This window comes from Eimeria acervulina, genomic scaffold (genome assembly GCF_000499425.1).
Source record: "Eimeria acervulina Houghton genomic scaffold, Eah_scaff110, whole genome shotgun sequence".
Taxonomy (NCBI): domain Eukaryota; phylum Apicomplexa; class Conoidasida; order Eucoccidiorida; family Eimeriidae; genus Eimeria; species Eimeria acervulina.
In genome coordinates, this window is record NW_013550384.1 from 28,719 (window position 1) to 53,566 (window position 24,848).

At 56.3% G+C, this 24,848-nt stretch overlaps 2 protein-coding genes across 2 annotated transcripts; both read left to right on the plus strand.

Moving 5' to 3' along the window:
- Window positions 1-176: 176 nt before the first annotated feature.
- EAH_00017310 (hypothetical protein) lies at window positions 177-803 on the plus strand (the record flags this gene model as incomplete). The annotated part of the gene is made up of 1 exon (XM_013397651.1): window positions 177-803. One exon carries the CDS (start codon window positions 177-179, stop codon window positions 801-803), a length of 627 nt encoding a protein of 208 aa, XP_013253105.1.
- Window positions 804-4,442: 3,639 nt separating this feature from the next.
- Window positions 4,443-24,766, plus strand: EAH_00017320 (hypothetical protein, conserved; the record flags this gene model as incomplete). Its single annotated transcript, XM_013397652.1, has 22 exons — window positions 4,443-7,886; window positions 8,116-8,657; window positions 8,832-10,458; window positions 10,700-10,834; window positions 11,091-11,524; window positions 11,923-11,966; window positions 12,056-12,132; window positions 12,352-12,701; window positions 13,143-14,136; window positions 14,483-14,690; window positions 14,928-15,132; window positions 15,709-17,157; window positions 17,319-17,447; window positions 17,536-17,668; window positions 17,792-18,339; window positions 18,631-19,065; window positions 19,270-21,819; window positions 21,923-22,231; window positions 22,393-22,495; window positions 22,722-23,378; window positions 23,596-24,231; window positions 24,551-24,766. 22 exons carry the CDS (start codon window positions 4,443-4,445, stop codon window positions 24,764-24,766), a joined length of 15,225 nt encoding a protein of 5,074 aa, XP_013253106.1.
- Between the last annotated feature and the right edge of the window lie 82 nt (window positions 24,767-24,848).

Consider the following 24,848-nt stretch of genomic DNA (forward strand, 5'->3'; position numbering starts at 1 on the left):
CGACGAGCAGCAAAGTTGCTGTAAGGGTCTGCAAAGAAGTCTCCAAAAAACTGCCAGCGGTCTTTCCAAAGGCGAGGCTTCGGATAGTACATACGAAAACGCATCGCTAGCCTGCAGCAGCAGCAGCAGCAACAACAACAGCAGCAGCAGCAGTGGTGGTGGTGGTGATGATGATGATGGTTGGGGTGAAGGAAGAGGCGGATGAAGCGCAGAAAGAGACCGAAGAGAGGAGAGCACGAAAAAAAAGCAGCAGCAGCAGCAGCAGCAGCGGCAGCAGCAGAAATGCCTGTGAAGCAGAACTAGCAGCAACAGCAGCAGCAACAGCAGAGCTAGCAGCAGCAACAGCAGCAGCAGCAGCAGCAGCAGTGGCGGTGTTGTTTGTACTTCCGTTCATTTCTCTGTCTCCTTCTGTCTCCTCTGCCGTCTCCTCTCATCCCCAGCAGTCGCCGCGTCTTATCCAACTCATAGTTGTAAAATTTTTCGCCGTAAGGCAGCCGCAGCTCTGCAGCAGCAGCAGCAGAAGCAGCAGCAGCAGCAGCAGCAGCAGCACACGCTCAGGCATTGGCACACAGGTAGAAAGCTGCAGCTTACCGCTAACCGCAGCAGCTCACAAACTCACGCTCAAGCACCAGCTGCAGCAGCAGCAACTACAACAGCAACAGCAGCAACAGCAGCGGCAGCAACGGCAGCAACTGCAACAGCAGCAGCAGCAGACTGACCGTAAGGTCTATCTGTCTCCGCGAGGAGGTGGCGGTCTTCAAATGACCCGGGGAGAGGCCGCCCCAACTCCAGCAGACGCATAAACCAATGCCGATCTCCCTGCAGCAGCAGCAGCAGCAGCAACAGCAACAGTAACAGCAGCAGCAGCAAGATCCCCATCTGCAAGAGCTTCAGGACCTCCAGCAGCACAGCTAGCAGCAGCAATGACAGCGCCGCCTCTGCGCTGTAGGCAGCAGCAACAGCAGCAGCAACGAAAACAGCAACAGTAGAGGCAGCCACAGCAGCAGCAACGGTAGCGGCAGCAGAAGCAGCAACAGCAGCAGCAGCATTGAGCGGCTACCTGCATGGTGGAGAATTGCAGCAGCAGATCATCAACTTTCTTAAGGGGGACGCCTGCTGCAGCAGCAACAGCCTTGCGAATGAAAGGAGACAGCCCCGAGGGACAGGTAAGCCGCAACTCAGAAGGAGACAGACACTCCAATATTGAGACTGCAGCAACAGCAGCAGCAGCAACAGCAGCAGCAGCAACAGCAGCAACAGCAACAGCAGCAGCAGCAACAGCAGCAGCAGAACAAACAAACAAACAAACGACGCATGCACACGCAAACAAAGAGGTTGAAAGGAGACAGTGAACCAAAGGCATCTCTTTTGCTGCCGGAGGAGACAGCAGCAAAACGATGCTGTCTCCGCGCTGTCTCCTTTTCTTGTGTCTCCTTTTATGCTTCTGTCTCTTTTCTTGTCTCCTTCTGTCTGTGTCTCCTCCTGCCATCCGTCTGTCTCCTTTCTTGTCTGTGTGCCTCTCTGTCTCTGCTGCTGTCTCTGTCTCTGCTGCTCTCTCTGTCTCTGCCTCTGCTGCTGTCTCTGTCTCCGTCTCTGCTGCTGTCTCTGTCTCTGTCTCTGTCTCTGCTGCTGTCTCTGTCTCTGTCTCTGTCTCTGTCTCTGTCTCTTTGTCTCTTCTTCCCATCTCTTTTATTCTGTCTCCTTTGTGCTGTCTCCTTTCTGCGTTTATATTCGTCTATTTGGGGTGTATAGGCACCTTCTTCTTTGAACTGCTGCACTTCCTTCGAATCTGCTGCAGCAAACTGCTGCAGCCCTGCTGCTGACAGCCGCCGCCCAATGCGGCGCCGCAGGCCCCCCAACTCTTCCTCGCATGCAATTAAAAATAAAAGCAAATTCTGCAGCAGCAGCAGCAGCAGCAACAGCAGTGGTCATGGTTTTAGTAGCGCACGGAATAAGGGGAGCAGCAGCAGCAGAAAGACTTGCTGTAGCAGCAGCAACAATAACAACAGCAGCAACAACTGCAGCAGCAGCAGCAATAACAACAGCAGCAGTAACAGCAACAAGAACAACAACAACATCAGCAGCAGCAGCAGCAGGAACAGCAGCAGCAAACCCGTTTGAGCGTGAGGAAGTCTTCAAGAGTGAATAGACCCTGCTTAGCCATCAGCTGCTTTATATAGAAAACATAAAACTGCTGCAGCAGCAACTGCTGCTTCTGCTGCATGCGTCCTTCTCTATCTGTCAAAAAGGAGACAACCTCTCTACCCTGAGGAGACAAAACAAGAAAAAATTAACAGCAGCAAATAGAGTTCATCCAACAGCAGCATCAAAAACAACAGTAGCAGCAGCAGCAGCAGCAATAACAACTGCAGCAACAGAAACAACAACAGCAGCATCCCGTCATCAGCAGCAGGAGCTGCAATAAGAAACAGCAGCAGCAGCAGCAGCGGCAGCAGCAGCGGCAGCAGCAGCAGCAGCAGCATGCATGCATGGATGCATTTGGAGACAAACTTTTCGTTCGATGGCCATGAAGGACTCAAATATTTTATTGGGTGCAGCAGCAGCAGCAACAGCAGTAGCAGCACAATGCTGCTGATCCCCCGACGGCTTAAGACGCGGATTGTTGCTGCTGCTGCCTGCAACGCGATGAAATATATCAACAGCACCAAATGAACGAAACTGAAGAGACAAACAAGGGACGCGAGCTGCTGCTGCTGCTGTTGCTGCTGCTGCTGCTGCTGGCGCTGCTGCTGTTGCTGCTGCTATTGCTGCTGCTGGTGATCGGAATCCAGAAAATGCCGCAGGAGCCGCTGGAGCAAATAAAGAAGGCGCAGCAGAAGCAGCAGCAGCTGCTGCTGTTGCTGCTGCTGCTGTCATGCGTGGGGACCTTCGCACTCCTGCTGGAGCAGTTGCTCGTGTCCTTCCTGCTGCTGTTTCTGCTGTTGCTGCTACTTTAGCAGCAGCAGCAACTGCTGCTGCTGCTGAATGGAGACAGTCGCCATTAAGGGGTCTGGAGAGGCCGAGGGGACAGCGGAAGACAGACATCTCGAGCAGCAGCAGCAACAGCAGCAGCCGCAGCAGCAGCCGCAGCAGCAGCTCAGGAAGAAGACAGCGAGAAAAGAGACAAAGGAGACTGAGGCTCTCTGCAGTGTACAGGCAGAAGGAGTAAAAGGAGACAAACGAAGAGAAGGAGACACAACAGCAGCAACAGCAAATGAAAGAGACAGCAAGCGAATGGAGACAGCTACAAGCAGACGCAAGCCAGCTGCAACAGAGGCAGAAGACCCGGCGCTAACGAGAGATAGGGACACAGCCTAAACCCTAAACCCTAAACCCTCGACAAGGCGAGGCAGAGCACTAAGAGCAAAGCCATTGCTTAAGGGCCTAGGGTTTAGGGTTTAGGGTTTAGGGTTTGGGGTTTGTAGGGCACAAGAAAAATAGCTCAAGGCCAATGCAAGCCAGGGAAAGAAGACTTCAGATTTGCTGCTAAAGAGTGAGTTGCTGCTGCTGTTGCTGCTGTTGCTGCTGCTGTTGCTGCTGCTGCTGCATGCGGCAGCAAGAAGGAGCCGCTGTGTGAACTCAGGCTTTAGCGTTCTGATATTTCTTTAATAAATAATAAAAAGAAAATAAGAAGAAAACAATTATTTAGTTTATCTGGGGCTGGGCCCCGAGCCGCATGCTGTCTGGTCAGCAGCAGCAGCAGCAACAGCAGCAGCAGCAGCAACACCAGCAGCAACGCCGCTGCAGTTCGATCTCCTGTCCCTGTTGTGTGTCGATTACTCCTCGGTTTAGGGTTTAGGGTTTAGGGTTTAGGGTTTATTTCTTCTGGTTTATCACTTATGGTTAAGGGTTTAGGGCTAACGATTTAGGGTTTAGGGTTTAGGGTTTAGGGTTTAGGGTTTATGCCACCAGGCGGCCGCAGCCGACTGCAGCAGGGACGCGGCAGCAGCAAAGTCGTGTCTGTGTCTCTTTGTCTCCTTTCTGTTGCTTTCCTTTAAATTAATCTGCTGTCTCCTCTCTGGGCCTCTCATAACACCTGCTGGAAGCCTCCCGTCAGCAGCAGCAGCAGCAGCAGCAGCAGCAGCTGCTGCTGCTGCTGCTCTTGCTGCTGCCGTTGCTGTAGTTGTTGCTGCTGTTGCTGCTGAAACAACGACGCTGAAAGCAGATCCGTGCTGCTGGTGAAGCAACACAGGCGCCGACAGCAGCAACAGCGGCAGCAGCAGTAGCAACAGCTGCAGCAGCAGCAGCAGACGCGACGCACGTGCAGCAGCAACCTCTGCATCCGCAGTAAGAGGGGGAGCAGCAGCAGCGAGATCAGTGACAGTAGCAGCAGCAGAAGCGAGATCAGCAACAGCAGCAGCAGCAGAAGCAAGATCAGCAGCAGCAGCAGCAGCGAGATCAGCAACAGCAGCAGCAGCGGCAGCAGCAGTAAGCGACACGGTATGCAGCCTTTGCCCCCTGGTGAAGAGAGTGCTGCTTCTGCTGCTGCTGCCGATGCTGCTTCCTCTCCTGCTTCGGAAGTGGCAGCAAATGCAGCAGACACCGCCCCTGCTGCTGCAGCAGAAGCAGCAGCAACGTCTGCTGTTCCTGCGGCACCAGCAGCAGGGGTAACAGCAGACTGCGACAGCAGCAGCAACCAGCAGCATTGCAACAATGTCGCCCTCATAGCTAACTTAGACACAGCAGCAGCAGCAACAGCAGCAGCAGGAGAAACAGCAGCAGCAGAAACAGCAGCAGCAGAAACAGCAACAGCAGAAACAGCAAGAACGGCAGATGCTGCTGCGGTAGACGACTATTCTCTTCAGCCACCAACAAAATCAGTAATCAGTGCAGCAGCAGCTGCTGCTGATGATGCTGGTGCTGATGCTGCAGCAGCAGCAGCTGCTGAAGATGATGCTGCAGATGCTGCTGCAGCAGCAACTGCTACTGCAGGCGCTTCAGCAACCCAATCTCCCGCTGCAGCATTTAACCGCCACCCTACGACTTTAGCTGACGTTGCGGGAGGCTCCCCCCTCACTCGTTTGAACAGCAGCAGCAGCAACAGCAGCAGCAGCAACAGCAGCAGCAGCTGGTGGTGGTGTGATTCTGAAGGAGCTGAGTCTGCGGGGTTTATAAAGGTTAGAAGTTTTGCTGAAGATGTCCCTAAAGGAGAGGAGACACTTATATCCAACGACCAGTCTCTCTTAGCCATTCTTAGCAGCAGCAGCAGCAGCAGCAGCAGGAAGTGCTGCTGCTGCTGTGACAGCAGCAAGGAAGAAAAGGAATGCAGCCAGTGCAGCAGAAACGCCACGAGTTGCTGCACAGGGCCTGGCGCACCCCAAGAACCTGCTCAGCAACAGCAACAGCAGCAGCAGCAGCAACAGCAGCAGCAACAGGAGCAGCAGAAGCTGCACATTGATTCGGCCCCCATTCGGTATGGGAAGCTGCGCTGTTTTGCTGCTGCTGCTCCATCGGGTGCTGCTGCTGCTGCGGGCTCTTCTGCTGCTGCTACAGCAGCAGCAGCAAAAGGGTTCCGGTGGCGGGGGAAGCTGCTGCTGCCTGGGGAAGTGACAGCAGCAAAGGCGACACACGAACGCAGCAGCAGCAGCAGCAGCAGAAAGAGGCAGCGATTTAACAAGGGGGTTTTGATGCATCGTTGTGCTGCTGCTGTTTGGGCTGAGCTGCCCCCCGTCCTCTCACAGCAGCAGCAGCAGCAGCAGCAGCAGCGGACGCAAGTCTTGTGTTGTCTCGGCACCGACGCGCTGCAGCTGTTTGTATTTCAGGCTGTATGTACACCCGAAGCTCCTCTGCTTCCTTGGCAAGAACTTCAGCTGAGAAGCAAGGAAGACTCCTGCTGCAGTTGCAATAGCAGCAACAAGAGCAGCAACAGCAGCAGCAGCAACAACAGCAGCGGCAGCAGCAACAGCAGCAACAGCAGCAGCAGCAGCAACAGCAGCAGCAACAACAGCAGCAGCAACAGCAGCAACAGCAGCAGCAGCAGGTACTGGCAAGGGGCAGCTTTTGTTGAGGCGTCCGATGCTGAGGGAGACAGTTTGCTGCTGCTGCAGTGGCAGGTAGGCAGCGAGCGCTCTAGCAGCAGCAGCAGCAGCAACAACAGCAACAGCAGCAGCAACAACAGTAGCAACTGCAGCAGCAGCAACTGCATCTTGTTGTATTCTCTCTCGCTCTCTGCTCTCAAGGACCTTGCTGATCCATCCAAACAGCAGCAGCAGCAGCAGCAGCAGCGGGAGGCGACGCGAAGTCCTGCAGCACACGCAAGCAGCAACATCGACAGCAGCAGCAGCAGCAACAGCACCAATGATCGTTGGAGGCTTTTGGTGAGCGGGCGCAGCGATTTGCTGCTCCTGCTGAACGATGCGGTTTGTCTCCGCCTTCATCTGGGTGCTGCTGGTGTCTCCCTCAGGAGACGCTTCTTGCTGCAGCTGCCTGTCTCCCTGCCTGCTCCAAACAGCAGCAGCAGCAGCAGCAGCAGCAGCAAGGGTTCCCGCAGAGGCGCCCAACTACCCCTCCAGCAATTTGTTGATGTCTGCTGCTGCTCCTCTTACCTTTATGCAATTACAGCGCCGCCGCTGCAGCAGATTCTTATTTGGGGTGTATCGACAGGTGTGGCAGTGCATGCGCTGGAGCTGCCTCTGTACGACCCCCAGCCGCAGCAGCAGCAGCAGCAACAGCAGCAGCAGCACAAGAGCAGCAGCGAACGGTTGGCCGACAGTCGATGCCAAAGCCGCAGCGACTGGGAGAGCGGCAGCAGCAGTAACAAGAGCAGTAGCAGCAGCAGTAGCAGCTGCTGCTGCTGCAGCGCAGCTGCAGCAGCAAGAGCACGTGCAGGAGAGCTGCCGGTGCTGCTGCTGTCAGTGCGTGTGAGCCGCGACTCGCTGCACCTTGTGATTGGAGACAGCAGGAACTGTCTCCGCGTTGTCTCTTTGAAGGCCTACTTTGCTGCTGCAGCAGGTGCAGCAGCAGCAGCAGCAAGCTGGGGTGATGCAGCAGAAAACAGCTTTGAATCAACTCACTTGGGAGAGAGACAAAGAGCAGCGCAAGGCCTCCAGCTAAAGAGACAGTTGCTGCCTGCTGCTGCTGCTCTTTCAGCGTTTCCCTCCGCCTTCGGTCTCCTCGCGCTGCGCTTGCGCCTTGCTGCAGCAACACCTGCTGCTGCTGCACCTGCTGCCGCTGCACCTGCTGCTGCTGCTACAGCTGCAGAGGCTTACAGACAAGTTCTTGAGGCCTGTGACTTTGTCTCTTCTACCATCCGCCGTGGAGACCCTATTGTCCCCGCGGGATCGTCTCCCTGCAGCAGCAGCAGCAGCAGCTGCTGCTGCATCAGCAGCAGCGGGGGAGGAGACAGCAGCAGCAGCACAGAGAGTGCCGTTGTTTTTGTGTCGCATGATGCGCTTCTCTTTCTGCAGCAGGTGGTCGTGAAGAAGCAGCAGCAGCGGCAGCAGCGGCAGTGGCAGCAGCAGCAGCGGCGACAGGCGCAGCAGCAGCTGCGCGAGGAGCTGCAGTTGGCGCTGCTGCACCAGGATACGCGATCCCAGTTGCTGCTGCAGCGGCAGCAGCTGCTGCAGCAATACGAGCGCTTCTGCATGCACAGAGGAGCAGCAGACAGAAGCGCAGAGCGCTGTCTCTGGACGGGAGCATGGGGGCCTCTGCAGCAATTGAAAGAGCAGCAGCAGCAACAGCAGCAAGTTGCTTGGCTGCTGCCCCCCTATGAACTGCAGCAGCAACCGGCGGGGAGCCAGGCGTGGCAAGAGCTGCAGCAGCTGCAGCAAGACTTGCCGCTGCAGCTGCTGCAGCTGCAGCCCCCCTGCGGTGGCCCACAAGGCCCAGCAGCAGAAGCGAGTCCCCTTTTAGCAGAGTTGGAGACACTTATGGATGCATGTGCTGTGGTGAGGCGTTGCTGCTGCTGCTGCTTCTGCTGCTGTTGCTGCTGCTATTAGGACGTGGCTGCCGCAACTGTTGCTGCTGCTGCTGCTACAGTTTCTGTTGCCTCTGCTGCATTTATTGTTACATGCGAAGGCCGTTCAGCTTGTCTGATGTAGAAGGACTGCTGCTTCTTGTGGGGTTTCTGGTTCCTGCTGCTGCTGCTGCTGCTGCTGCTGCTGCTGCTGCATGCAGGGTACGGAAGCAGCAGTGGAAGAACTCCCAACCGGCCTCTCCTCGTCGAGCACGGAGGAGCTTGTTGAGTTGTTGGCGTCTTTTGCCAACGAACAGCAGCAGCAGCAGCAGCAGCAGCAGCAGCAGCAGCAGCAGCCGCAGCCGCAGCAGCTGCAGCAGTGGAAGAGCCCCATCTGCAGGCTTCACGACACAGCAGCAAAGCTGCAGCAACTGCAGCGCGAGCGCGCCCTGAGGCAAGCCCGTCCCTCATGGCTGTACGTCGCAGCGTTGCCTTTCCTATGCAGCAGCAACTGCTGCAACAGCAGCAGCAATGCTTGCAGCAACAGCAGCAGCGCGAGGAAGCCTTTGCTGCTGGATGCGGCGCTGTCTCCTCAGACCCCAGAATCGAACTCTGATGAAACCCTGGCAGCCAGCAGCAGCAGCAGCAGCAGCAGCGATGGCGAAAGTAGCAGCAGCAGTAGCAGTAGCTGCGACTTGGGAGGCGGCAGCAGCCTCACGTCAGCGGCAGCATCAAGCAGCAGCAGCAGCAGCAACCGCTTCCAGTGCTGCAGCTCGCTTCGGGTCTTCCCTAGCGACGCGTTTATCCTTGTTGAAGGCATTTTATGCTGCAGCAGCAAACGGTGCAGTCACGGAAACAAGCGCAGGAGCAGCAGCAGCAGCAGCAGCACCTGCTGCTGCTGCTGCTGCTTTGGTTGCTGCTGCAACGTTTCTTACAGGTGTTGGCTGGTGTCGTGGCCGTCTGCTTCGTGGGGCAATGACACTAAACCGCATGCTGCTGCTGCACCTGTTGCTGCTGCTGCTCTTGGCGGGGGCAGCAGCGGCTTTCTGTCTCCATGGCTTCAGAACGAAAGCAGCAAGCTGATCGGAAGCAACAGCAGCAGCAGTAGCAGCAGCAGCAGGCGACAGCAGCAGCAGCAACAGCAGCCTGGTGAGCTGCTGGTGCAGCCGTGTGTCGCTCAGCAGCTGTCGCTGGGAGTTGTGTCTTGCTGCTGCCGTGCTGCGCTGCTGATACAGCCAAGCAAAGGTGTTTTGTTTGCTGCTGTGGCTGGCAGCAGCACCTTCCAGCTGCTGCAGCGCGTGCTGCTGATGCAAGGCCCACGCGCGGCAGTCACGTTCTGCATGCAAAACGATTTAGACAGCAGCAAGGTGGGGCTGCTGCTGCTGCAGCTGGCGCTGCGATGCAGAGACCTCAAGCGGATAGCAGAAGCCTTGCTACTGCTGCAGCAGCAGCAGCAAATGATTGCCATGAGGCTCCTGATGGCCTTTGTTTTTAATGGGTATAGCGCAGAGACGCTCCCCTTTGCTTTTGCTGCACCCGAACGGGCTGCCCAGCCAGCTGCTGCTGCTGCTGCTGCTGCCGATACGCCATCTGTGTACGAGTCGACGGCAATCGCTCAGCACGCGTTGCTGCTGCTGCAAGGACTGCATCAGCAGCAACAGCAGCAGCAGCAGTGCTGCAGCGAACTGCACCGGCTGAGGGACCCCTGCCTCTTAAGCCGAAGATATGACGGCAGCAACAGCAGCAGCAGCAGAAGCGACAGCAGCAGCAGCTGCAGCAGCACTGAAACAAGCATTCTGTTTCCGCCTTCTTTGGTGTCTCTGGTGGCGCCTTCGCAAGCGGCACCAACAGCAGCAGCACCAGGCGCAAGAGCAGCAGCAGAAGACCCAGCAGCAGCAGCAGCAGGCATGCCTTCTGCTGCTGTGCATCTTCAGTGTGAAGCAGCATCGCTACGGGACATAGGGTTTAGCTCGCGTTTGCTGCTGCGGCTGCTGCAATTTGCTGCGTCTCTCACAGACATTCGCGTTCTGGCTAAGATAGACCTTGCAGCAGCAGCAGCTCCTTCTGATGCTGCACCAAGCCAGCAGCAGCAGCAGCAACAACAGCTTACAGATGAGCTGTCGGAGCTTGCGCTGTACGTGAGGCTTCTGCGGTGGCTGCAGCAGCGCGTGTCTGCTGCTGCCGCTGGGCAGCAGCAGGCAGAGCATCAGCAGCAGCAGCAGGCGGTGATGCTCCGTGGCTCGTATCTTGCTCAGCAGCAGCAGCAACAGCAGCAGCAGCAACAGGACAGATTTGCTGTAACGCAGAGAGACGCCGAACTGCCCTGGGGCCCTGATGTCTCTTTGGAGACAGTTGTTAGGGAGACTCTGCTGAGTGGGCGTATCAGCACGGGCTTGCTGTGGCTGCAGAAGCAACTGCAGCAGCAGCAGCATCAGCAGCAGCAGCAGCGTGTTTCCGCAATGGATTTGCTGCAGCAGGTCGCCAACCGAATGGCCTACAGACTCTTCTGCTGCCAGCAAGCTGAGCTCTTCTTTGTCGGGCTGCAGATGCTGCGGCAGATTGGGGTGAGGACTCGTATCAACCTGCTGCTCCTGCTGCTGCTGCTGCTGGCCTGTGCTTCTGCAGCGTACAGTTTGTCTTACTTAGCCCGGATTGGTTGCTGCGGCAGAGCTGCTGCTGCAGCAGCAGCAGCAGCAAATAGAATTGCTTGCTCTGCCTCCATTGACTCTGCTGCTGGGTTCTTCTGTTTCCTCCTCACTGCTGCTGCTGCTGCTCGTGTTGTTGCTACTGCTGCTGCTGCTGCAGGTAGATATTCCTGGGTTTTGTCTTCGTGCTGCGCTGCTAACAACTCGAACGCCTGTCCGTCGCCGTTTGCTGCGGCACCTCTACCACCAGCAGCAGCTCCAACCGAAGCACATGCGCCTCATCCGCATTATGCAGGTGCTGCTGCTGCTCGTGCTGCTGCTGCTGCTCGTGCTGCTGCTGCTGCTGCTGCTTTATGGTTTCGGCGTACCGTGAGACAGACGCTGCTGCAGCAGTGCTGTCTCCCTGCTGCACGACCGTTGCGGCTTAAAAGAGCCATTTGGTGCTGAAGGGGTGTATCTGCTGCTGCAGCAGCTGGCGGTTATGCCTGCTGCTGCAGCTGCTGCAACAAGGGTTGATCTGCTGCTGCATCTGTGAGCATGTGCTGCTGCAGGTGCTTGAGCTGTTGTTCACTGACCCTTCTTATGAGGCTGAGCTAGCCAGGCGCTTCAGTGCTCTAGCAATTGTAGCAGAAGCAGCAGCGGGAGCTGCTGCAGCCGAAGGGGACGCAGCCTCAAATGCACACAGCAGCAGCAGCAGCAGCAGCAGCAGCAGGCGAGTTGACGCTGCAGCAACAGCTGCAGCAGACGAATGCTGGCCAGCAGGCGGCACTGCTGCCCTTCGAGCTGGAGCTCTGTGCGACGGCTATGTCTCCTTGAGGCTGAGGAAGCAAATCCTGCAGCAGCAGCAGCAGCAGCGGCAGCAGAGGGAAGAGCGGAGAGACAGAAGCGTCTATGCAGGCAAGCAGCCCATGAGAACAAAGAAAGGAGACAAGAGACACAACAGAGACAGAAGCACAGAGGCACTGCAGAGAGACAGCACCAGAGCGTAGACCTAGAGGGAAGAAGGAGACAGATAAAGAGAGACAGATATAACAGAAGAGATGCACAGATAACGAAAGAGAAAAGGAGACACCTGCGCAGCGAAGCTAAAGACAGAAGGCAGAAGCAACGCAGACAAATGGAGACAGACACAACAAAAAGGAAACAGACAGCTGCAGCACACAGAGGAGACACAGCAGCGAAAGAGACAGAAGGAGACAGATGAATCTGCTCACAGCAACAGACAGATGAGGAGACAGACAGAAGGGCTGATATTCAGAGCACAGTTTATATATATATGCAGACTATATAAATGCATTTTATTTATTCATATATACATATATATAAACAACGGAGACAATCGGGGTCTTTAGAGACACATTCAAACTCTTCGTTGCTCTTCAGGCTGAAGGTCATCTCTTTGCATTCCCTCGCATGCGCTGCCTTGTGTTTTGCTGCTGCTGCGCTGGCTTCTGCTGCACTTGCTGCTGCTGCGCTTGCTGCTGCTGCACTTGCTGCTGCTGTGGCGTTGTGGCAGGCGGCAGTCGCGTTGCTGCAGCAGCAGAGCCCAGCCTTACCTTTACGCCTGAGCGACACCCCAAAGAAGCTCTGAGGGTACCGGAGCTGCTGTTGCTGCTGTTGCTGCTGCTGTTGCTGCTGTTGCTGTTACTGTTGCTGCTGCTGTCTGTACACCATCAGGTGTTAATGAGTGTTTTGCGGCGCACTCGGTGCAACTCAACGACAGTTGGGTACGGCTACAGCAATAGCAGCAGCAGCTGCTGCTGCAGCTGCTGAAGCTGCAGCTAGAAGGGGTATTGTGCGTTTCTGCTGCAGGCATGGGCTCACCTGAGCTGTGGAGAGGTGCCAGATCTAGCGGAGTGCTGCTTTTCTGGAGTTGCTGCTGCTGCTGCTGCTGCAGCTGCTGCTCCCCCAGCCGACAGCCGTGAATGCAGCGTCAGCAGCGAGGTTTTGCAGCAGCAGCAGCAGCAGCAGCAGCATCTGCTGCTGTCGCACGGCACTGCAGAAGACAATGCTGCTGCGGCGTACGTCCAGCGCGCATGTGGCGTTTCGCTGGAGGCAGAAGCGGATGTGCTGCAGCTGCAGCAGGCAGCAGCAACTGCTGCAGCAGCACCGACGCAGCAGCAGCAGCAGCAATACGCTGTCACCCTTCAGGCGAACCTTCGGTAGGTCCCTAATAGAGAGGGGAGCTGAGCAGCAGAAGGAGACAAGAACAATGCGGCTAGGCTAGGGCCTGTGAACGAGGAGACACTGAAACAGAAGAGCAGCTGCCTGCGCTGTTGTTGCAGCAGCAGCAGCAGAGTTGCATGCATTTCTATTGAGTCTCCTTGGTTTGCTTGAAGTGATTTTGATTTGTTTATTACTAAAACCTGCCGCTGTATGTGCAGCATTATGCTGCGCCTGTCTCTTCTTTGTCTCCTACTGGCTGCTTGTCTCTTCTTGTGTTGCGTGCTGCCGCTGGATATCTTTCTGTCCCCCTTTGATTCCCTGTCTCCTTTTCATCTCTTGCCCCTTTGTCTCTGAGTCGAAGCTGCAAATAAAGAATTGCCTTTTTTGTCTGTCTCCACTGCTGCTGTTGCTGCTTGCTGCTGGTGCTGCTGCTGCAGGGGCTCCTGTTCTGAGTGCAGTAGGCTCCTTGCTGGGGAGAAAGATTTGTTTGCTCTCTTCACGGCCCAGCCGCCGGCAAATGACCCTGCAGCAGCAGCTGCTGCTGCTGCTGCAGCGCATGCATCTCTGGGGGGCTACATCAGCCTGTCTCTCTTTGAGCTGTCTCTCTTTAAGCCCACCTCCATCTTGCGAATATTCGCTGAGAAGAGACACGTAGCCCTTGTGCACAAGCTCAGCTCTCCCACCCGCAGCAGCAGCAGGAGGCCGCAGCATCTGCAACAGCAGCAGCAGCAGCAGCAGCAGCAAGGAGTGCGTACGTTGTGGGAGGTGGCTGCGGGGTGTCTCCGCATCTCTGAGGGGAAGAAGAGCTCTCTTGTATGGAGATGCATTTTTGCGTTTTGTTTGGCGCACTTCGATTGGAGGGGGACTGCCCTTTGTGTCTCCGAGATGCCTATACACCCCAGCATTGCCTGCGACCCCTGGGGACGCCTCAAGCTTGCGGATGCTGCTGCAGCCAGAAGCAGCAGCAGCAGCAGCAGCAGCAGGAATAAGAGGAAGCCGTTGCTGCTGCTGAACCGTATCCTATCCTTCCTTCAGAGACGCAGGGAGAGAGGAGACTCCGTTTTCCTTGATGAGCTGCTGCTGCAGCAGCTGGCTCGCCGAGGCCTTTTTCTGGAGGCAGTGGGGGCAGCAGCAACAGCAGCAGCAGATACTGCAGCAGCAGCAGCAGTGGATACTACGGGAGCTGCAGCAGCAGCAGCAGCACGAACAGATCCCGATGATACAGCGCTAGCGCTGCTGCTGCAGAGACTCGCAAAAGCTGGCTGCCTGTTCAAGAGACACCAGCAGCAGCAGAAGCAGCAACAGCACCAGCAAGTTTGCGTGGCAACTGATGAGATGCTCCCTGTGGGGTGCCTGTCTCCGTTGCATCTTTTTGTTGTTCGCCTGTGCCTATCGAATTGTCTCCCCTCGCTGTTCATCTCTTATTTGGAGGTAAGAACTCCAGCGTAGCGTGCATTGCTGCTGTGGCTGCAACTTCCGTTCCTGCTGCTGCTACTGCTGCTGCTGCTGCTGCTGCTGCGCTCTCTCTTCAGTGGCTTGTGTGTTGCTGCTTGCCTTCTGAATAGGGGGAAGGGGACAGGCGCTGAGGCATTTGTTTTTGTTTGGTGCTCTGGGTTGTGTTCTTGTCGTGGGTGGCTATATCCGAGTGTTTATATTACGTTGCTGCTTTGCTGTTTGCTGCGCTGCTGCTGCTGCTGCTACTGCTGCTGCTCCTGCTGCTTCGCCCGCGTTGGCTATCTCTTCTTGCTTCCGCCTGTCTCCGTCTGTCTCCGCTCAGCATTTCCATCTGGCGGCCGACTTCACAACACAACAGCACTTAAAGGCGAGGATCCGAGCTGGAAGCAGCAGCAGCAACAGCAGCAGCAACAGCAACAGCAGCAAGAGCATGCCTCAATGGGTCTCCGTGGCTCTGCTAGGCCGACTGGGGAATCACGCCCTTGCTGCTGCAGGGATGCACCAAGCAGCAGCTCATCTCTGCCCTGAAGGTCTGGTGCTGTTGCTTCTGCTGTTGCTGCTGCTGCTGCTGATGGGCTGACGTTGTGTTTTCGCCGCTGTCCTTATTCCGTTGCTGCTGGCGCGTCTACTGCTGCTGCAGCAGAGCAGCAGCTGCCTTTCTGCTGAAGCAGAGTTGCCTGAAAGTTAGGCATAGGGTTTATGGATTAGGGTTTAGGGATTAGGGTTTAGGGATTAGGGTTTAGGGTTTAGGGGTTTGGGGTTTTGAGTGTGCGTACACTTCGTAGGTGGCCCTGACGTTTGGTTCGACTCGGAGGGGACAGCCTTCTTGCCGCTGTCTGCTGTAGCTCATCTGTCTCCGCCAATGTTTGTTTGTCTCCTCGCCTTCATCCCTCAGCCTTCTGCTGCTGCTGCTGCTGCTGGTGGCAGTCGGAGACAGCTGGATCTGTTCTCTGTCTCTCGTGAAGACCTGAGGTAAGCAGCAAATGCGGCTGTCTCCTGGTGTGTTGTCTCTCACACCCTTTCGTCTTTTGTATCTGTTTGTTATTTGTTTGGAGTTGTTGTTTAACTGCCTCCTCTAGCCTGCTGTCTCTGTCTCTTCTGTCTCCTGCACTGTCTCTGTCTCTTTTGCTCTCCTCTTTCTGTCTCTCCCCCTTACTGCATGCCGTTTGCCTTCCTTTGCGCCTGAAAGTCTCTGTCGAAGTACTCCTTTGTTTATTTCATTTCATAATATGCTTATTTCATATCATTGTTTATTTCCATGTATATGCTTGCATAGAAATATGCATGTAGGAACATGTGATGAACATGCATCGCTCTCTCTCTCTCTCTGTATATATATATATATATACATCTATATGTATATATATATATATATACGTATATACTTATATATGGGCAGATCCATGTAGGTTATCAATATATACCAGTCTATATACATATATATATATATAGTTTTTCTTTCTTGCATGTATATATGCACATACGTTTACATAAATGCATGCACATATATATATATATATATATATATATTGCTTGTCCGCCGTTCAGGGTTGGTTTGGCTCCATTTAAAGAATTGGCGAGGGCTTACTTTGTGCAGCCTAGCGACGCTCATGAAGTGCAGCAGCAGCAACCGCAGCAGCAAGAGCCGGAAGAGCAGCAGCAACAGCAGCAGCAACAGCAGCAGCAGAAGCAGCAAGGAGGGCCTGCGGCTCTTAACACGTGTCTTTTCGCTGAGTCTCTTTTGGAGCAGCAAAGGCGCATAATGCAGTACGAGTCTCCTGTAGAGCAGCAGCAGCAGCAACAGCAGCAACAGCAGCAGCAGCAGCAGCAAGATCCCTCTTGCTTCCTTGTGGACATGAAGACATGGCGCAAAGATGTCTCCTTGTTAGACCTGCTATCTGAGTGCTTCGCCTCCCTCGATGTGGGGGCTTTGCTGCAGCCAGTTGACGTTTTTGCTGCTGCTGCTGCTGCTGCTGCTGGCGCTGCCCCTGCTGGTGCTAGGCCTGCTGAAACGCAAGGAGTAGCCGACGCAAAGGCTGCAGCAGCAGCAGCAACAACAGCAGCAACAGCAACAACGACAAGAGCGAGAGAAGCGCTGCCGCTGGCAGTTAGGCAAGCTTTTCTAAGCGGAGAGGCCTTCACGTCTTTGCTGCAGCGGCTGCATGCACCAGCAGCACCTGGGACACTTGGCTTCAGCGGCAGCAGCAGCAGCAACCGCAGCAGCAACAGCGAGGGCTTGAGTGTAGCCTATTTTCTTTCTCAGGGCCGTCCTTCTGCTGCATTCCACTTGCTGCTGGCCAGCCGCAGCAGCTGCCGTTGCTGCCGTGCTCAGGTAGGTAAAGAGTGCAGCAGCAGCAGCAGCAGCGATGGCGGCGCGTGTGCATGTGCTGCTGCTGCTGGAGCAGCGGAGGGCCAGCTGCTGCAGCTAAGCCCGGAAGAGGAAGACTTGCTGCAGCAGACAGCAATGCAAGTTGCCTTTTATAATCTTCTTGACGAGGGGACTGTCTCCTCCTGTCTCCTTTTCTTGGAGCTCTGCAACCTGGATGCAACTATGCTAAGGGTGGATGCCCAGTCAGCCCGTAGGATCTACGAGCATCAGCAGCTGCAGCAGCAGCAGCAGCAAGCTTCCGCTGTGGAAGGGGCAAGCAACAAAGCAACAGGAGAACCAATCGATGATGCTGCTGCTGCTTCTGTTATACAACTCTTTCGGGCCTTCCCCCGTCCCTCTTCAGCAAAGTGCATGAGCAGTAGCTGCAACAACAGCAACCGCAACAGCAGCAGCAGCAGCAGCAGCACCAACAACAGCAGCAACAGGAGTAGCCGCGGCATATCATCCCCGCACTTGCTGTCAGCACTTCGTCTCCTAGAAGAGGCCACTTGGGCCCTAAGCGCTCCCCCGCAGACAGCAGCAGGGGGGCATGCAGCAGCTGCTGCTGCCGCCGCTGCAGTGAAGAGACAGGATACTAACCCGTGGCACTTGGTTGCGCACTTCTGCAGGTAGGCTGCCTTCAGCGCTGCAGCTGTTTCTCTGGTGAATCTGCTTGCTGCTTGCTGCTGTTGCTGCCTGGGACAGTATTCTGCTGCTGCTGCTGTTGGGCGCTGCTGACGCTGCTGCTTCGCTGCTGCTGATGCTGCTGCTGCTGCTGCTGCTGCTGCAGGGTCCACGAGCTGCCTCATTCTTTGACTCTGCTGCACGAGTTGGCGAGGAAAGGAGACTGGCTGTCTGTCTTGCATGAAGCTGAACTGCAGCGCTGCCCCAAAGACACCCTGAAGGGGGTTATTGACGGGTAATGCTGTGGCTGCTGCTGGTGTTGCTGCTGTTGCTGCTGCTGCTGCTACGCGACTTGTGGCGCTTTGGGTGTTGCTTTGCTGCAGCTACTTCACAGACCCCTGTTTGCGAGGTCACTTGAAGCGGGCCATTGGCTGCAGCAGCAGCTCCCGTGCAGCAGCAGCAGAAGCAGACTCCCCTTGGCGCGACTCCGAGGATCCCCTTCGGCTCCTCATTGCGGTGAGCGTTGCTCTTTACTGCTGTTGCTGCTGCTGTTGCTGCTGTCGTTGCTGCTGCTGCTGTCGCCAGTGGCTGCATCGCTTGGGCCCTTTTGCTCAACACTTCCTTCTGTTCCTGCTGCAGGCGCAGCACCAGCAGCAGCAGCAGCAACTCGGCCTGCAGCTGCTTCGTGAGGCGCTGCGGCTACGCCGTCCACGTCTTGCGGTGTACGCGAGCTGCTTCGAAGACTGCAGCCTGCTGCAGTGTCTGTCCATCTGGCTGGCCCTCCAAGCGGCCCTGCTGCCGCAGCAGCAGCAGCAACAGCAACAGCAGCAACAGCAGCAGCAGGACCACGACCACCACCATCAGGAACAGCTGGATGCGCTGCTCTGTCGGGCTGGGCTGCAGCGCATGCAGCAGCATGGATGTCTGACGCAGGCTCAGCAGCAGCAGCATCAGGAGGCAATTCCTCGTTTGCTGCACCTGGTGCAGTCTGGTGGTGCTGCTGGTGCTGCTGCTGGTGCAGCAGGTGCTGCAGCGCGTGAAGAATCTCTGCTTCTTTCTGGAGCTGCAGAGACACTGTGTGGATTGATACTAACTCTAGCAGAGGCGGGGGGCTTTGTTTTGCTGCTACGGGGCTTTGCTCTCTTCGACCCTAAGAGTCCCTTGATGCATTTGCTGCTATTCTTCAGGTAAGTGGCGATCTCTGTCGCAGGGAGGCAACGAAGACTGTCCCCTGCTTCTGCTGCTGCCATTGCTGCTGCTGCTGCTGCTGCCGTTGCTACGGCTGCTGCTGCTTCTGTCGAGGTCGCGGAGCTTCGCTCTTGCGCAACAACAGCAGAGCCCGTGGAGGCACTTGGGAGTTTACGATTGACGGGTGTATGGCTCGAAAGCGAAGAAGTATAGCTGCATGCAATGTTGCATGCACGTCTGTTGCGTGCATGCATGCGGGTCTTTTCTATTAGGGCGTTTTCTCAAAGAAGATTGAAGACGGCTGAAGCGGCACTTCGGCGTTTCGTGTCCTTCCGCAGCAGCAAGCACCAGGCAGCAGCAAGTGCTGCAGCAACAGAGACGGCCCCAGGTGGAGCAGCAGAAGATGTAACAGTAGATGGAAGCACCTTGCAAGCAGCAGATATCCGCCAAGTCAGCAGCGAGTTGCTGCGGATGCTGCTGCTGTCGCAGGGGCCTCATATGTATCCCTTGCTGCAGCTGCTGCACGAAGTGGGCTACTCGCGGGGTTTCTGTCTCCTTTATCATGCAGCAGTTATCTGCAGCGGGGAAAGTCCCGTGCTGCAACAGCAGCTGCAGCGGCTCTTGCAGCAGCAGCTGCAGCAAACCGTTGACGTGCCGCTGCAGGAGACGCGCAGCGACCTCTTGCTGGCGCTGCTTCAGCAGCGCAAGTATAAGGAAGCCCGTCAGTGGGCAAGACTGGCGGGTGAGCATTAAAGCTCGAATGACAGCAGCACAAGTTTTCTTTGACTACAAGAGCTTCTGCATACTGGGAAGCGAACGAACAGGAGAAGCAGCAACCGCAGCAGCTGTTGCTGCAGCAGCAACAGCAGCAGCAGCAGGAAACAGACGGTTCCTTGCAAGCGTTTGTGTGCCGATTTGTCGTGCCCCAGATCGAGTCACTCTATTGTAGCTGTTGTTGTTGCTATCGCTGCTGCTGCTGATATTGATGCTGCTGCTGCTACTGGTGCTGCTGTTGCTGCTGCCACTGCAGGCTTGGGGGCCAGCTGCGTGCAGCTGGTGACTGTGCACGAAGTCGCAGAGTGTCTGGAGGGGCTTCGAAGGACGAGCAAGAGCTTTCGGGGCTCTGTAGAGGAGCGTTTAGGTGTATGGGCGCGCTGCTGCGAGCTGTTTGCTGTTCACAAGTACCCGCCAGTCCTTGCTGCTGTCTTTCTTTTGACTGTCTCCGCGCAAATGGAAGGAGACATCTCTCTCACTGAACAAGCCTTTCTCTTGGCTGCAGCTCTCAGCTTATTCGGGGCCCCCCACCCACTCCCTGCTGCTCTCTACACTCGAGAGGCTCTGCTGCAGCACCTTGTACACTGCGCACAGGGCAGCTGCTCAAAGTGTGGCAACAACTGCAGCAGCGACAGCAACAGCAACAGCAGCAGCAGCAGCGGCAGCGCCGGCAGTAGCAGCAGCAGTGGGGGCCTCACCCTGATTGACTGTCTTCCCTTGCAGCCGGAGGAGATGCGTTCTGTCTTTTGGATTAGACAAGCAGATGCTGCTGCTGATGCTGCAGCAGAAGAAGAGGGGTTTTTCTGCTGCAGCTTACCAGATACCGACTCCAAAAGGCAGGAGTCCTTAGAGGACAGCAGCAACTGCTGCTGGCAAAGCTGCTGCAGATGCATGGTCTCCTCGCAGCTGCTTGCGCAGCTGCAGGGACGCCTGTTGTTGCTTCTCACGTCGCAATCCACAGCAGCTGCTGCTGCCGCTGCACTGACACCGGAGCTCACGGGGAGCCTCTGGGGATCTCAGGCACCTGCTGCGACCCCGCAGTTGCTGCTGCATGGTGCAGCTACACCACTCAAGCCTTGCTGCAGCACCAACAACATGCAGCAGCTGTTGAAGCAGCTGCAGCAGTTGGTAGAGCCTGACGCTCCTGCGCTGCCGCTGCACTACTTAGGGGTTCCACAGTGGCCTCCTCTCCCTGACGGCGAACTGGATGACAGGGACTTGCAGCAGCAGCGGCAACAGCAACAGCAGCAACAGCAGCAGCAGCAGCATCATAGGGGCGGAGTTGACGGAGGCGAAGGGGTGTCTGTGGAGACGCTGCAAGGTAGGACGCCGCAGGCTCAGTCTGCCAACAAGGTCCTGCTGCAGCAGCTGCAGAAGGCTGTTCATAATGCCATAGCCATCGGGTGTACGCACATTGCAAGAGCCCTAGTGGGCAGCTTTGTGACTTTGCTGCGAAGCTCGCCTGCTGCTGCTCCCGCTACTACTACTACTGCTGCTGCTGCTGCTTCCACTGGTTCAAGCATCAGAGTCGTCCAGGAGGAGCAGCAGCGGAAGCAGCAGCAGCTGCTGCAGGGCCTTTCGCAAGAAGTGCAGCTGGCGGAGCTGCTACTGCGGGTGGTAGCACTACCGATCCCTCTGAGGGCGCAACAGCAGCAGCTGGTGTTGCTGCAGACCTTGTCTGCTGCTGCTGCTGCTGCATGCGCAGCCACCCGACCAGGAGTGTACCCGCTGCCGCAGCTCCACAAGGAACTGCTGCAAATGCTGCAGGAACACGTGGGATCTCCTGCGGCTCAAGAGACGGTGCAGCAGCGACAGCAGCAGCGGCAGCAGCAGTCTCACGACGAGCTGCAGCAAGACAACGAGAATGAGCAGCAGCACCCTCTTTCCCTGCAGATGCACAGGCAGCAGCTGCAGCTATTGTCTCAGCTAGTGCAGCGATGCAAGCCTGGGCTTCATGCGTTTTGCCTGGAGTTGCTGATCCTTTTCGCCGTCAGTCTTGTGCTCGTGTCTCCATTTAATGAAGTGCTGCAACAGCAGCAGCGGCAGCCACAAGAGCTGTTGCTGAGGCTGCTGCTTGCTGCTGCCTTCCCTACTTCTGACATACCTAAACCTTCTCTGTGCATGCGGTTTGCTGCAAAGCTTACCCGCGACGGGCGACTGCAGCAGCAGCAGGTTGCTGCGGTTCTGCTGGCTGCTTTTGTTGCTCACCAGCAGCAGCACTCCCACGTTGAGCACATGCAGCATCCGGGCCAGCGGCAAGAGCAGCAGGCAGAGCAGCAGCAACAGCAGCAACAACAGCAGCGGATTATCTGGTTTGAATGGCCGTTGCTGCTCCTGAAAGAGTTTTTAGGGATATGCGAGACCCCCGGTCTTGTAGGAGAGCATGCGTTGCAGCTGCTGTTGCAGCAGGAACAGCAAGAAATGCAGGCAGGGCGGCAGCTGCAACACCCGCAGGGGGAGCTTGAATCCCCGGTGGCTGTTGCAACATCTGTGGCGCCGGTGCTGCTGTTGCACGAGCAGCAGGTAGAGTTGTCCTTGCTGGCTTACTATGACTTGGAACGTGCATGCAACGCTGCAGGGCTGGTGCAGCTGCTGCAGCTCCTGCAAAGGCGACTTGAGGTGTACATGCAGCTAGGCAAGCCGTACCTGCTGCTGCGCGTTCTGACCAGCATCTCTCCGTCTCCCCAATTCAAGCCGGCAATGCAGTGAGGATTATTGCTGTTGCTGCTGCTGCTTTTTTCCTTGTTGTTCGCATGCGTTGGCAGTGCGGGCAGGCGGCAAACGGCGTGCCTGTGATGTTGGTTGCAGAATGCTTGTGGAAGAAGGCTACTTGCTGCAACTACTGGCGGCTTGCCGCAAGGGCATGAAGCAGCAGCAAGAGCAGCTGCCGCAGCAGCAAGTGCTAGAGGGTTGCGCTATACCCGAAGTCCAAGTGTGCGAATCTCTTGCCTTTGCTATTTGTGACTTGCTGCACTCCCAGTACGACGAGCAGCTGCAGCAGCTTCTGGAGCCGAACGCGAAAGTGCAACAGCAACAGCAGCAGGAAAGGACTTTAAAGATCACCTTAGACAAGTTGGTTTTGGCAAACTTGGAATTGGGTTTCAAAAAGGAGGCCGGGTACGTGCTGAGTGGGTTCGAACATTCTGAGACACGCCCGTTTGCTGCTGCTGCTGCTGTTGCTGCTTTCGGTGCAAGCGGTGTTACATTGGTGCTCGTTGTAAAGCCTTCCTTTTTAAAGCTGCATCAGCTGCGCTGCTGCGGCATGTTTCTTGCTGCAGACTTCTGCTGCAGCAGGAGGCCTTTCGGTGCTTGGCGATGGGCGTAGAGGTGCTGGAGCTCTACAGTGAGAGTGGAATTGATAGGCTTTTTCTGGGGCTTCAGGTGAGCAGAGAACAAAACATCAAAAAGAGGTTTTTGTTCTTTTGCCATTGAGAGTTTGTGCATGCGCTTCACCAGATGTACGGCGCGGTAAAGGGTCAGACCTCGTGTCTCCTTGAGGGCGTGCTGCGTGTCGCTGCTGCTGCTGCTGCTGCAGCTGCTGCTGCAGGCATCACGCTTCTTCATGGAGGCTGACTGCACGCCCCTGCACTTGACCTGCTGCCGCCAGGCGGCCCTAGTGGCGCTGCAGCTGCGGGCAGTAGAGCTGCAGCTTTCCCGCGAGTGTCTGCAGCATCAGCAGCAGCAGCAGCAGCGCAACGGCAGGCATCTAGTGTCGCTGCTGCTGCAGCATTGCAGCAAAGCCCTAGAAACGTCCCTTCACCCCTTTAAAGATGCGGAGGTGTCTCTAAAGGATGGAACAGACCTCCCGGTGCTGCTCTCAAGTCTCACCTCAAATGAAGCACCAGCAGCTGCTGCTAGCGCTTCCGTCTGCGCGTTGCGGATGCGAACAGGGGAAGCCGATGCAGCAGCAGCAGCAGCAGATGTGGAGCAGCAGCAGCGGTCTGCCTGGTTTAACAGTCTCCTGTTTTCCCTAGAGGGTTCAGCACTGCAGTGGTTTGGCCGTGGAGACAAAGAGGAACGCCGTGGGGGCTCCACGGAGGCCCCAGCTGCTAAACCTGCAGCAACTGCAGGGGCAGCAGAAGCGACGCCAGCAGCAACAGCTGCTGCTGCTGCAGCTGAAGCTGTAAAGGAATCTGAAGAGAGAGCTGCAGCTTCTGTGGGTTTGATCGGCCCGTATCTGCAGTTCTTGCACTTGTCTATCGCGCAAGTGCTGTTGTTTGTGGAGCTGCATCCCGATGCTTTTGTCTCTGGGCTCACTGCTGAGGTACGAGGGGGTGCAGAGAAGACACCCTGCAGCCAGCAACACGGGAAGGGCTTGCTGCAGCAGCAAAGGAAAAGAGGAGGCAGGGGGCGTTCCTGCACTTGCGTGCACTGCGATCAGAGAGTGTTCAATTTAGTTGGCTCAGTTTGGCTGTTGTGCATTCCAGCTTTGGGGTTTGCAACCTGCTGCTGCTGCTGTTGCTGTTGTTTTCTGAATGTAGGCATATCAGCACATCTATGGTGGAGTGGTGCAGCTGGCCTGGCCACGTGCGGTGTACCGACAGGTCATCCTTGGAGGGCGTATGTCTTACCTTTCTCAGCTTCTGGGCAGACCCTTAGAGGAGCAGCAACAGCAGCAAACGACAGCAGCAGCAGACATGAAGTCTGTGGAGTCTCGTCAAACTGCTGAGACGGGCGCTGGAAGGCTACGGGCGGGGTTAGGGACTCCACAGGGCTCCCGAAGGCCGCAGCAGCGACAGCGTCTGCCTCAGGGAATGTGGGGAGAAGGCCTCAGCAAAGCTGCACTGGAGGCCCTAGTATCTCTGCACCTAAGGGAGTTTGACTGCAGCGGCTGCAACAGCGAAGAGCTGCAGCGGTGCTGCAGCAACGGCAGCAGCAGCAGCAGCAGAGGTGCGCAGCGACCGTTCACTGTTCCAGGGATAACGGAACACGATACTGCTGTCTATACAGTTGATTATTCTGTTGACGCCGATGCCTACTTGCTGCACCCCACAGGGGCAGCAGCAGCAGCGCGCAACAAATCGCAGCGGGCCTGGGACGCCCTGAAGGCAGCAGCCGAAGAGAACCTCCTCAGGCTGCTCCAGGAGGCCGTGCCAAATATCCGCATTCGTTTAGAGGTGAGCACATCCCAGGAACCGCCCGGAGACCCTAAACGCTAAACTCTAAACACTAAACCACCGACAGAAACACCGCCGTCACTACCTATAGCAGTAGCAGCAGCACCAGCAGCACCAAAGCCGGCAGCACCAGCAGCAACAGCAGTATTAGCAGTAGCAGCAGCAGCTCAGGCAGCAAAAATGATAATGCGTTTCTTAGTTTTGTGAGACTCCATTAGGTTTCTCACTGTCTACATGGCGGCGGCGTTTGTGGAACTTGAGCTAACACTAAAGCTAGCTGATGTTTACCTTGTTTGTCTCTTGTTCATTGTGGATGCAGCTCTTTATGTCCCTGGGACCGTCATTTAATGCTGCAGCGGCTGAGTGCTGCCGCTTACTAGACGACAAGTGCCTCTACTTGCCCAGGGGATCCCTCGCTGGGGCTGCAAGAGAAAGGTTGGTGCATGCAGCCGTAGCGGAGAGCGCTCGCAGCCCATGCGCATCTGCTGCCGCCTCTGCGACTGCTGCAGCTACAGCTGAGCAGCGCTCCAACTAAGCTGCCTTATGTGCAGCAGACCAGCTCAATGTTTGAGGCACCCTTTTGCACTGCTCTCCAAGCTTTGCCTCGACATGGTTTC